The 13,260-nt window shown below is 44.7% G+C and overlaps 1 protein-coding gene across 2 annotated transcripts in view; it reads left to right on the top strand.

Annotated features, from left to right (window-relative positions):
- The window catches only part of Pole4 (DNA polymerase epsilon 4, accessory subunit), a 37,434-nt gene extending 27,879 nt beyond the window's left edge, over positions 1–9,555 (top strand). Inside the window, exons 4-5 of one of the 2 annotated variants that reach the window (XR_005873940.1) lie at positions 9,164–9,279; positions 9,361–9,555. Coding sequence is in view for 1 of the 2 variants with exons in the window: in XM_040738105.1 (XP_040594039.1) it covers positions 9,361–9,410 (50 nt within the window). In the remaining variant the exon portion in view is untranslated. The remainder of the gene's footprint in view (positions 1–9,163; positions 9,280–9,360) is intronic. The other variant, XM_040738105.1, reaches the window with a different exon arrangement.
- Positions 9,556–13,260: the final 3,705 nt, after the last annotated feature.

Here is a 13,260-nt window from a genome sequence, read left to right as displayed (position 1 = left end):
TGGTGGGAAGCAGGCAGGCATGGAGCTAGAGCAGTAGCTGAAACCTAGAGAGAGACTGGGCCTGGAATGGGGCTTTTAAAACCTCAATACCCACCTCTAGTGACATACCTTCCAACAAAGCCATACATCCTAATCCTTCTCAAATAGTCCTACTTCCTAGTAACCAAGCATTTGAATATATGAACCTATTGGGCCATTCTCATTCAATCCACCACTTACCACTCCCTGGGTCCCATAGGTTTGTGGCCATAACATAACCCAACATGAATTTAGTTCAACTTCAAAAATCTCCATTGTCTTTCTGTCTCAACACTGTTTAAAAGTCCAAAGTCTCTCCTGAGACTCAAAGCAATCTCTTAACTGTAACCTTCTGTAAAATCAAATTACAAAAGCAGATCACATACTCCAACATACAATGACACCTTTCCAAAAGGGAGGAAATGGAGCCTAGTGAGAAAACACTGGATCAAACAAAAACAAAAGCCAGCAAGGCTGACTCCAAATTCTATATCTCTGTGTCCATGTCCAAGGGCTTAGATGACTTTTCATATCCCACAAGTTCAGTTTTTGTTGACTGCAACACACATAGCTCTTGATTTTGTTCCACAGAGAAGGAAGGAAGGAAAGAAGGAAGGAAGGGAACGGAAGGGAAGGAAAGAAAGAAAAAAAAGTTTTCTGCTTTCCTTGCTGGTATGCCATGACTCTGGCATCTACAACATCTAGGAATTTCTAACACAATCCAGTCTTCACCTTTATAGCTTCTCACAATGGCCTCTCCTGCCCCCCATGCAGGGATTCCCCTGACACACATCTGGCCTCATCAGCTTTCCTTAACCACAGAGTAAGAGTCTGCAAGTCTTCTACTCCTCTATCCTTCTTGACTCTAAAGCCCGGATCACATGGCTGTAGACTCCACGTTCTTCTATGTGCTGGAGTTAAAACTTGGCTTCCTCACTGAATTACATTGTGTAAGCTTTTGGTTGTTGATGGTTTTCTTTGTTGCCTAAGCCTTCCTTTAATTCCTTTTCATAAGGAAGCTTAGATCTGTGATGACTGTTCTTCATTGTTAATTTGACTACCTCTGTAATGAACTAAAAACCCAATTCACTGGGCACACCTATGAGGGACTTTTAGTTAATCAGATCATTTGAAGTAGGAAGATCTGCCTTAAATCCAGATCTCTTGAGCTCAGAAGACTCACCACAAACCCAGGCCACACCTTCTCATGGCTGTCTTTTAAAGACTAAGGAAGAAAGAGGCTTTTGCTCTTTCTTGCCTGCCTGTTGTTCTTGCTTCACTGGCATTGGAACCAGACTCTTTGGGATTCCATTGCATACTGAAGATCATCTGAGGTGTCCAGTCCCATAGACTGAACAACTACTGGATTCTTGAACTTTCCACTGGGAGACAGCTTTTGTTGGACTAGTTGCACCACAGCCTGTAAACCTGTATGCCATTCTAATATATCCCATTCTATTAGTTCTGCTTCTCTAGAGAATCCTGACTAAATACAGCTTCCCTCAATGCACTGATTCAGGATATGTAAGCCAAATAAACCCTTTCCTCCCCCAATTGCTTTTGGCCACAGGGCAATGGTAACCCTAGGTAAGATAATTATTTTCCAGACATTTATGGCCTTGATCTTGGCCTTCATAAAGCAGAAATAATAGTAGAGATAATAGCAATTACATGAACGAAACAACATGTCTGCTAGATGGATACAAAGAGATAGCTGGGTGTGGTGGTACAAGCTTAATAAACTCTTCCGAGGTGGAGGTCAGAAGATCAGGAGTCCAAGGTCATGCTCCTCTACCTAGAGAGTCCAAGGCCAGCCTGGGATACATGAAACTCTCCTTCAAAAGACAACCAACCAGCTGATCCACTAGTAGAAAAAGGAGAAAAATCAACCGAAGAAGTAGTATCTACAAAGCGCATAAAGTTAGATCCCTGTCTCCCTGTCCAGCAGACCAGCAATAACGGTTTAGCTGCCCAGTCTTGCGTTTTGTTTTCTACATTTATTTTCTTCTTGGCTAAATAAGCACCAGCAGCTCCTTCTGTGTCTTGAGTTACATTCAGAAATTGCTAATTTTCCAGTTTGTGGTTGGAAATAGTACTCAGGGCTTCACTTGGAAAATTTTGGGAGAAGACTCTTACAGGGATTTTTATATTGAATTGAACTAGAAAGGCCAAAGATAACCAGAAGCAGGGCTTGGCATGTGGCTCAGTAGAGTGCATGCTGAACATGCATGAAGCCCGGGCCTTATTCCATGGGTCTGATTCCTAGCACCCTGTGAATCAGGCTTGGTGGTACAGACTTATAATCCCAGCAGTCAAGAGGTAGAGGCAGGAGAACCAGAAGTTCAAGATCATCCTCAACTACTTAGTGAAATTGAGTTCAACCTAGAATACACAAGATCCTGTCTTATCTAAATAATAATAAAAAAGACAAGCAGGTTCAGAGCATGCCTCATGGCTTGCTCAGCCTGCCTTCTTATAGAACCCAGGACCACCAGCCCAAAGCTGGTACCACCTGCAATGTTCTGGGCCCTCCCGATTAATCACTAATTGAGAAAATGCCCTATAGGCTTGTCTACAGCTCAGTCTTATGGAGGCATTTTCTCAGTTGAGGCTCCCTCTTCTCAGATGACTATAGTTGCGTCAAGTTGATGTAAAAGTAGCCAGCACAGATGCTTTGCCCAGCTTGAGCCAGTTATTAAAAACATCACAAGCCCCAGTGCTTGCAGTAGAACGGAGGACATATTACCAAGGTGATGGGGAGAGAAGGACAGTGTGGATGTAGGTGTGGAACCAGTGTCTTCTATCTATCAAATACCTTGAGATTTCTTTCCCAGTTCTTGTTTTTTAAAAGTATATTTTAAACAATTATGTGTATCTATGTGATTCTGTGGGTTTGTGTTTATGAATGCAGTGCCCATGGGGCCCAGAGGAGGGGCTTGGATCTACTGTAGCTGGAGGGTGTGAGCTGCCCAACATAGGCACTGGGAGCCAAGTTCAGGTCCCCTGCAAGAGCAGCAAGTGCTCCCAACCACTGAACCATCTCTTCAGCTCTTGCCAGACATTGCTTTTAATGGACTAACCACAGATAAGCTTCAGAAGTACGCAAACTAACTAGCTTTGGGGATGGTTTGTGGTTCTGGAAGCAGGGCCCCTGGCATCAACATCACCTGATAATTCATTAGAAACGCCTAGATCCCATTCCAGACCCTAGTCCAGAGTCATAGATGCTGGGAGAGGAGCTCATATTCATGCATTCTGATGCAGGCTTAATTAAGTATGATAACTCCTGGTCCAGATGATCTGAATGACAGACTTTATTAAAAAATCTCTGAAAATTTCATGTGTGTGTGTACTGTATCTTGACCATACTCAACTCCCCATAGGACTTCTATATCATCTCTGTCCTCTCTTCATAATAATAATTAAAAATTTGGTGTGTGTGTGTGTGTGTACATGAGTGCAGGTGCCCATGGAGTACAGAAGATTCCCTGGAGCTGTAGTTGCAAGGATCTGTGAGCTGCCTAACATGGGTACTGGGAACCAAACTCTGGTTCTCCGGAAGAGCTGGAAGCACTCTTAACCATAACCACTTCTCAAATCCATATATATATATGCTTGTTTAAACCACTGAGTCAAATTAGTGTTGTTTATATGAGCACAACCATGTTGTCAGTCCTTGGGTATGGGAAACATACCAGTGTTCACACTCCTAAAGAAAATGAACTCTCCCTCCTGCAGCATCTATCAACTACTGAAATCTCCTTTGCTAAGGGTGGGCCCTCAGGATGTCTGCATTTCCCCCCATGGTGGCATTTTTAACTGGCTTGATCTTCCACAGGGCTCATGCAGATGATTACAGGGGTGATGTTACAATAGCCCTGCCAGGTCCAGAGGTTAGCTTTCCACAGCAACTTCCCCCATTCTCTGGTTCTTTCTTTCTTTTTTTTTTAATGAGACAGGGTTTCTCTGTATTGTTTTGGAGGTTATCGGTCCAGCCCAGCCTCAAACTCACAGAGATCCGCCTGCCTCTGCCTCCGGAGTGCTGGGATTAAAGGTGTGTGCCACCACCGCCCGGCCATTTTCTGGTTCTTACACCCTTTCCACCCCCTTCTTCTGTGATGTTTCCTGAGCCTTGGTGGGGGTGGGGTTGATATAGATGCTAAATTACAAAACTCTGAAGATTTTCTCAAACTAAAAGAGAATTGACCCTATTCCCCCTACCCCTTTCCTTACAGTATCTGCCTGTGTGGTACTTTTCGTTTTTGTTCTTTTTTCACTTACAAAATTTTGGCTATGTTAATTTAGTCACAAGCATCTGACTGGGTCAAAGTGACTCAACACCACCAAGAATCCCTTTCACTTCTGATTCATAATTAGCGATTTGGTTTTCTTTGAGGGCTTTTACTGAGCAGGGTGATATGGCACAGGGGTGGAACTAGTTTGGTATGAAAACTGTGGTCCTTCTCCTCATCGAGAAAGCACAGAGCAATCTAAAGACACAATGCATGGGGAACCCAGCGTCCTCAAGTCAACTTCTCGTGCACTGCTTCAGCACAGGAAAGATAGATTGCTGCCAAGGGTTACCGGCAAAAAGGTGTTCAACTTCAGGAGCCTTCAGCCTGCTCCTCAGAATGTGCAGCCTCCAAAGCAATTCGACTGAAAAAAATGGGAGAGAGACTAGTGGCATGGCATTTCATGCTTTTGAATAGTTAGAGAAAAAAAAAAATGGGGATGAGAGTATCCTGTTACCATGGCAACTTGGAGAGAGCTGTGCTGCCTGTCGAAACAGTGGGACTGCTGAAGCCTGGTCTTGATTCCACATGAGAAAAACAGGGCTGCTGTGGGTTGGGTATTGAGTGGTAAATATTCTTTTATTCATTACAGTTCTGCCATATGGCCTGACTGTAAAAAATAATGAATTAAATGAAACGCATGCACAGTGACTATGACAGATGAACATCTATCCCTTCATGCACCCCCCCCCCCCCCCCCGGGAGGCACTCCACTTTGCCACTATAAGCTTCTGTTCATCCCTTGCATTGAAGGTTCAAACCCATCTCCTCAGGGGAAGGTCCCTCATTGACTGGCCCTCAGGCAGCCACAGCCTTTAAATATCACACAACACATTCTATTCCGTCCTGCAACCTTTCATACTCACATAAAATATGCCCTCTGAGTAGAAAATGACAAGAAGGTTTACTTTGCTAATGCCTATTGAGTCTAAAGAGCAAGGCTGCTCACAGCATCCTTTTAGCTAAAGCTGCTCACAGCATTCTTTTGCTCACTGGGTTGGAGGGTAAAGACTACAGCAGTAGCAGCAGCAGCAGGGGGATGGCTCAGGGATTGAGAGCTCTGGATGCTGTTTTAGAGGACCCAGACTCAGTTCCTATCATGCACATTCACCTACAACTCTAGTTTCAGGGGATCTGGTGCCCTCTTCTGGTACCAGGCCCATACATACACACATGCACGCAAAACACTCATATACATAAAGTAAAAATTATAACCCCCCAGTAGTATCAGCACCACCTGGGAACTTGTAAGAAACCCCAGACCTGCTCAATCCAAGACTGTATAGGGTAGGGCTTAATATGGTTGTATTTATTACTTATTTGTGTGCATATGTGTATGAATGTGTATCTGGAGGCCAGAAGGATGGTGTCTACATATTTTAATTAATTTTTTGAGACAGTGTTTCTTACTGGATAGGTTGCTTGACCACCAGAAAGAGCTCCATCTCTCTTCTCCTCCAGTGCTGGGATTCCAAGCCCATGCACCCCACCAGACTTTTTCTCATGATTCTTTTGGTGATTGGACTCAGGCCTGGTGCTGGCAGTACAGAGGCTTTCCTCATCCAGCCACGGGAATTTCTTTTTGCCTCTCAGGTGACCTGATGCACATCAGGTTTGAGCATGTGTAAGAGTTGTGTGTGATGGGGGATGTCCTGTATATATGTTTCTCTTATTGGTTGATGAATAAGATACTGTTTGGCCAATAGAGGCAGGAATATAGGTAAGGCTAGGAAACCAGGAGAATTCTGGTGAGAGAAGGAGAGATAGGCCAGTTTACGGGTAAGCCACAACCTCGTGATAATACATAGATTAATAGAAATGGGTTAATAATAATAGACAGAGACAGCCAGTAAGAAGCCATAGCAATCGGCCAACTGTTTTATAATCAACATAGCATCCATGTTTTTATTTGGGAGCAAAGCAGCTGTGGGACCAGGCTGGAAAGAAACACCAGCAACATGTGTGTTAGTGCTTTCTATTGTTTTTTCCTTTGGCTTTCTCAAGAGTTTCCTGTGAAACTGATAAATGTGAGGCAGCAACAGTGAGTGATAGCAAATAAGTGTCAAAGAGCCCTTTCCTTTGCCTAGATAGGACTTTTCAGAAAGAACAGTTTCTGAGGACATTCCTTGTGCTTCACGTATGACTGGGACCAAGTACACAGCTTGCAGAAGAGTGCTGGGCAGAAGCCTGGCACGGTGGCACTGTGGCAGTGTGGCACTGAGCAGGGACCACCATCCTTAGGATGCAAGCTAGGCATTCATGAGAGTGTTCCTACCTACTGTCTTCAAATCTATCTGTCTGACTGTCTATCTATCTCCATTCATCCATCTGTCCATCCATCCACCCACCCATCCATCCATCTTTAGTGTGTGTGTGTGTGTGTGTGTAGGCCTGCATATGCCTCTCAATATGCACAGTGATAATAATAAATTAAATAAAAAATCAAAGCATCGCAAAAGAAAAATCAATGAAACAATCACATTAGCAGGATAAGAAAAAACAAACTAACAAACTAACAAACCAGAAACAAAAGGAAACTTCTTCAACTTGATAAATGACATCTTCAACAAACTAATTAAATGACATCTCTTTCCATTTTGCTCACAGATGCAGGGTGCTGATTTGGACAACTATGTCTACTGAATGCTTACCATGTGTTAGCCAAAGGTGTCCAACTTTTGACATTGTTATACGACATTATCATCTACCCTCTGATGCACATGGTCTGTGGGATGCAACTTGGACTTGTCTGTTAGACACAATTAAAATTCTACAGTCATCTTCTCACATGAGGTGTGGCTTTATAGTTAGAGCAAAGATCAAAGAGTCCAAGCAAAGTGTTTTCATGAGATAGGTAGGCTCCTTTTATCCTTGAATCTTTCTTCTACCTCTATGCACATGTGATTATGGAGACCAAAGACTGGCACTGGATGTCTTCCTTAATATCTTTCTACTTAAAGCTATTTGCACACAGGCTCAAGGGCATGCACATGTTGGTATGTGTCTGAGTGTATGCATTTGTGCGTGCAAGTGAACATGCTTATCAAGTTGCAGTAAGACTAAGTACCTCCCCTTGTATTAAGGCAGGGGGGGGGCAAGGAGACCCAGTTTAAGGAATGGGTTCCTAAAAGCCAGCACAATAATCAGAGACAGTCCCTGATCATACTGCCAGGAGTCCCACGAGAAGACCTGAAAGACCCCTACCCAGGACCCCCTAGGAAAAGAAAAGCAAGGCCAGGCCGTTGCCTAATGAAAAAAAAACCCAGACCAGGTGCCTCGCCCAGCTGGCAGGATGTCAAACAGGATCTGTGGTCACCAGAGCAGTCATGGAACCCGGATAATAATTGCTGAAGCGTGCCAGGGTCTTTTATGTGGCAATACCAGGACACCTAGTCCTTGGCAACTACCCCTGCCCTCAGTTGTGTCTATGATCACCATAGTAGTCATGGGACCCGGATAATAATTGCTGAAGTGTGCTGGGGTCTTTCATGAGGTAATACCAGGAAACTTAGTCCGTGGGAACTACCCCTGCCCCCAAGATGAGCCAATGAAATGCCTGTTGCTAATGCTGATACTTATGTAACCATTAAAACTCTATAAATATTGTGCTCCCTGCAAGCCCGGTATGCTCTGCACCCGAGTTGCAGTAGCATCCGCAGGTGCCTGTGTACTCAATAAATCACCTCTTGCATTTGCAGCCAGTGGTCTGGCCCCGGTTCTTGGGCAGAGGGTTCGGTTCAGTGCCCGGTGCTTTGATGCCGAGGTCTTTCAGACCAAGCTACACAACTGTCACATGTCAGTCCCATACAGGCTCCCTGATTGTCAGTTCAGTCTCTGTGAGGCCTAGGAGCCCATGTCAGTTGATTCTGTGGGGTTTTTTTTGTGATGTCCTTGACAACTCTGCTCCTGCCATCCTCCTTCTGCAGGATTCCCCCAGCTCAGCCTAATGTTTGGCTGTGGGTCTCTGCAGCAAGCACTCTTTAACTGCTTATTTTTTTGAAACAGAGTCTCTCCCTGGGAGCAGGATCTTACCAACTAGGCTAGGCTGGCCAGCAAGTCCCGGGGGTCTGCTTGTCTCCAGCTTCCCACAGTTAGAATTATAAGCACATGCCATCACTCTCTTTTTCATGGATTCTGGAGACCAAACTCAGGTTCCCATGCTTAAACAGCTCATGACTGAGTCATCTCTCCAACCTCCAATGGATATGTTTCCATTAAGCATTACAGAGTACCCAACTGTGTTGGCTACCAAGAATATCACGGAGAATTAGCCAGAGTCTGTTATGAATGCTGCTCATAGCCTGGTCGAGTAGACAGACATTTGAAATTAATATAGGATGATGACAGCTTCTGCATAAGGAAGTGCTGGTGTTTGGGGAAGACCAACTCTCAATGGGCGGAGGATAACGATCAAGAGATGTCCAGGTGGATTTAGGGTGCAGTGTCTGGAAGGGCATCCCTGAAGGTGGAAAAGATTGTGTAAGTGCATGGAATTCAAAAGCAGAGCATGCTCAGTCAACTGCCTATACTTGATCTGGAGACTTAAGTATTTGGTGTTTGTGGTATGCACCTAGACTGCGCCCAGCTTCTTCAGAGTCCCATGAACCCTGTTACAAACCTCCCCCAAAATCATTCCCCCAAAACAGGTCCTACCAGGTGTTTGGCATCAGGAATTAGCAAATTGGTTTATATTTTAAGCAGCTAGTAAGGCCTATGTTTTAACTTTATCAATTAATTAGCTAATTAATTATGTGCTGTGGATGCAACCGAGGCTTTTTGTGTGCTAAGCATACATTCTAACTCTTAGCTATACCTTCAGGCACCGAATTTGTTATTGCTGTTGTTGTTTTCAGAGACAGGGTCCCATGGAGCTCTGGCTGACTCCTAACTTGCTGTGTGTCAAGGATGACCTTAAACGTGTGCTCCTCTGCAGCCACCACCCGTGTTTTGAGACTGAAGCATGCACCAGGTTTGCCAGATTTATGCAGCACTGGGGACTGAGCCCATAGCTTTCTGCATGCCTTGCTTCTTATCTTTCCTTCTTCCACAGATGTCTGTTATGCAAAGCTCTGTGATGCTGGGCTGTGGAAGCCATCTTGAATCCAGGAGGACAGCGGAGGAGAGAGGAGAGAAGAGCCTGTGATTGGTGCCATCTGAGCTGTTGAGCTGCAAACCAGTTCTGAACTTCCTGCATGGAGGTTCTAGTTCTATGATATGATTAAATGCCCTCATCATTCAAGCCACACACCAAGTTGTGGGTTTATTTTTATCTTATCTATGTTTTAAGATCTGTTTTTCATTGTATGCGTATGTATGTATGTACATATGCATACGTGCTCCTGTTTATGACAGCCAGAAAGCATCAGATCCTGGGAGCTGGAGTTACAGGTGGTTGTGAGCTGCCCCATGACTTGAATGCTGGGAACCACTCTAGGGTCCTCTGCAAAAGCAGCAAATGCTCTTAATTCCCGAGCCGCCTCTCTAACCACCTGTCTGTCGTTTGTTTTTTCACTTGCAACCAAATGCACTTGAACTGACACAGTATCACGGTGTCTAGAGCATGGTGGAAAAAAAAATCTCATGAGCAAATCCATCAGTTGACAAGTGTGTTCTCATTACAATTCGGAGACTACAATCCTTTAAAAAGAAAGCACACGGAGTATCTCTGACTTGTTTACTGACGTATTTCTTTTTATGATGTGCTGCCATGCTAAGTCCTTGACTTCCAGAAAGAAGCCGCAAGCCCCCAGATAGCTGAGCGGTCTCAGTTGTTTTCGATGTTCACCAGGTGGAGGGGATGTTTATGGCTGACTTGAGTAGCTCAAAGCTAATTATCGAGTCTAAGTGCTAACTGCTTCTTCTCGGCTGGTTAGCTTCCTCTGCCCAGTCCTCACTGCAGTGCACACCAGCTGGGGGCCAGGAGCCATCTGTTGAGTTTCAAGCCAGCTGAATGGAAGCTGCCCACTGAGAGTGATGGGGCCTGGGGAGATTGCTCAGTCAGTCAAATGCTAGCCTAACAAGCATGAAGACCTGAGTTTAATCCCCAGAATCCACATAAAAACCCAAGCGTGGCAGTGCATTCCTGTGATCCCAGCACAACAGAGCAAGAGACAGACAGGATGTCTGGGCCTGCTGGTCAACTAGCCTACTCTACTGGGTAAGTCCCAGATTAGTGAAAGACCCTTTCATAAAAACACACACACACACACACACACACACACACACACACACACACACACACACACACAAACAAACCAACAAAACCAAGGTGGATGACACCTGAGGAATGATATCCTATGGATTTCATATGCTCTGATACACATGTACACACATGTATGCACATCTGGACACACACACAGAGATGAAGAGACAGAGATAAAGATTCAAAGTCACAAAGAGAGAAACATGGGACAATTTGTTTCTGGGGGAACTTCTCAGCTAAGTTCCCATAGCTATAGAATTAAGAGGGCCCTGGAGGACACTTAAGTGCCTCAGAACCCTCAAAGTGGGTGGCAGGTCTCAGGGAGCACCAGTGGAAACAGGTGCCTGTGGGAAGCAGGTTGTGTAGTTCCATAGGCTGGTCATTAAGACTCACACCTATCCCAACGGAATCACCCAGATCCCAACGGAAGTGTGGCCTCTCAAGGCTGTGCTACCTCTCCTCTGACACCAGGACTCTGCCCACTTAGATTTCTGCCTCCACCTTCAAACCAGGCCAAGACAACTTGAGGAATGGTTAAACTCATGAACATTCTAGAACAACAGCTTACCCAGACAGTGTGGCTGTTCTCCTTTTGTCTTCTCAGAGTTATGGTCACATGCTTGTCTTATGGGGGTGTCTCTGGAAGGGATTTCTCTCCCTTATTCATAGGGTTATGTCTCTCTGTCCATCTGTACCACGTTTCCCTGATGGGAACCTCAGCTAGGACCTATCCAGGCCTTGCTCATGGCCAAGCTCTTCCTGTCTCCAGACAAAGTCAGAGGGAGCTCATTGCATGGCCACTAGGGGGAGGCACAGCCAAGGTCTTAGCCTCAGGTCTTTTCTCTGCTATGTCAACCCCTCCTCAGCATGTCCCTCACACACCAGCAAGTTCCTCACTCCATCTTCCCTTCCCTACCTACCCATCTCATTTCTCATCTTTAGCTTTCTGCTTTCGCCATCTTACCAAACAATCAAGTGGAAACTTCTATTCTCCTCCCCTTAAGATAGAATGACCTGGTGGCAAACGGTCCCTCTCTTCTATGTTTGCGCATTATCTTTATACTAATTGTTAACAAAACAACCACTTCCTCCAGATTTGGCTGGGGACAAGGCCACCTTTGAATGGCCGTCTGCTAGGGCAGGGAATCAGACTGAACACAAGGCCCCTGGCTCCTGAGGACCCCACAGAGGTATCGGTACCGGGGGCTGCCCGAATTATGAGCAGCCAGAGAAGCCATCACCTGCAGCTGATTAATAACACAGCCTGTGCCCAGACACAGTGAGGATTTGTGATTGGCATGGAAAGAAAGGCTAGTAATAAAGAGAAGCAATTGGACAGCACGTTGTGGAGAGTAAGTTTTAAAGGGAATACTATGTGAAAGCTGAGCTCACTCCCTTTCCCTTCAAGTCAGGCTGCCTGGGAGAGCTGGCCATTTGGCTCGGATTTCTTTAGATAATGGAATACTTAGAACAAGGGAGTAGCTAGTGTTCTTTACAAAATGTCAGGGCTCCCACTCAGGTGCCTCCCGAGGCAGCAGTGACAAGTGGAAACGCCTGGGGAGGCAACCCGGCAGAAAGCACCAGCACTTCTGAAAATATAAACATTTCCGACACTGAGATCCTACTTCTGGGAATAAGCCTGAAGGAATAATCCTGAATGGGGGAAAAAAGAAACATAAAAATGTTCATTGCCATACTATTCTGTAACAGGGAAACACGAGAACCAAATTAATTATTCAAAAATAAGAGGATGATTAATTAAATCCCACTAAATTCCCTTGATAAAATAATTGTGTAGTCATGAAAATTTTAATTATAGAAATTACAGCGATGTAGGAACATAATGATATGAAATTTTATGCATTTATTGCAGTGCCCTAAGATACATATTCCTTATATAACCAAAGGATATAAGGAAACAGAAAATATGACCAGTTGTGTTAAGGTGGAATTATTGATGTTTTAACTTCCTTCTTCAGTTAAGAGGTACTAAAAACTTTTCTATTCTTTAAGATTTATTTATTTTTATTTTATGTGTATGCGTGTGCATCTACATGTTTGTATGTGTATTGCATGCGTGCAATGTTTGTGGAGGCCAGAAGAGAGCATTAGATCCCCTTGCAGTTGGAGTTATAGAAGGTTGTGAACCACCATGTGGGTGCTAGGAGCCAAACCCAGACCTACTGCAAGAGCAGCTAGTGCTCTTAACCTCTGAGCTATATTTCCAGTGCTCCCCAACTCAATCTTTAAAAATATACACAAAGAATACACAGGATGCAAATGCTCTAAGGGCAGATAAGAAACAGGGCAAGAATGAACATTTGCCAAGGGTCTGTATTGTTTAAGCGACTGGGCTAGTTATAATTTTACATATGTTTGCTAACACAATTTTCATCTGTCTCCTAACTGGTGTTTCTTTTAATTTTTATGCAATGTGGAAAGTGAGGCTGAGAGATGCTGACTGAAGATAAATAGGAGGTAGAAGGGGTCAGATAAACCTTTAGTGTGATTTGGAGTTTGTCCAGCAGCTGGACAAATAAGGACCCCCCAGGAATTAGAGGGTCTGTTCCACCCCTGTTGTACAGGACTATTCCTCAAGCCAAACATCTGTCTGCGTGCTCAGCTGTGACCAACTGGGACATACTCCAGCCGGGCTTGTTGACTGCTCCTCTCAAGGAGGGATGGGAAGGGTCACAAGACCCTCACCAGAGTATGCGTCCCCTCCCTACCACCTGCTGTATGCAATGC

The sequence above is a fragment of the Mesocricetus auratus genome, unplaced genomic scaffold (genome assembly GCF_017639785.1).
Source record: "Mesocricetus auratus isolate SY011 unplaced genomic scaffold, BCM_Maur_2.0 Super-Scaffold_100676, whole genome shotgun sequence".
NCBI lineage: Eukaryota > Metazoa > Chordata > Mammalia > Rodentia > Cricetidae > Mesocricetus > Mesocricetus auratus.
This window is presented reverse-complemented; position numbering and strand designations above follow the sequence as displayed.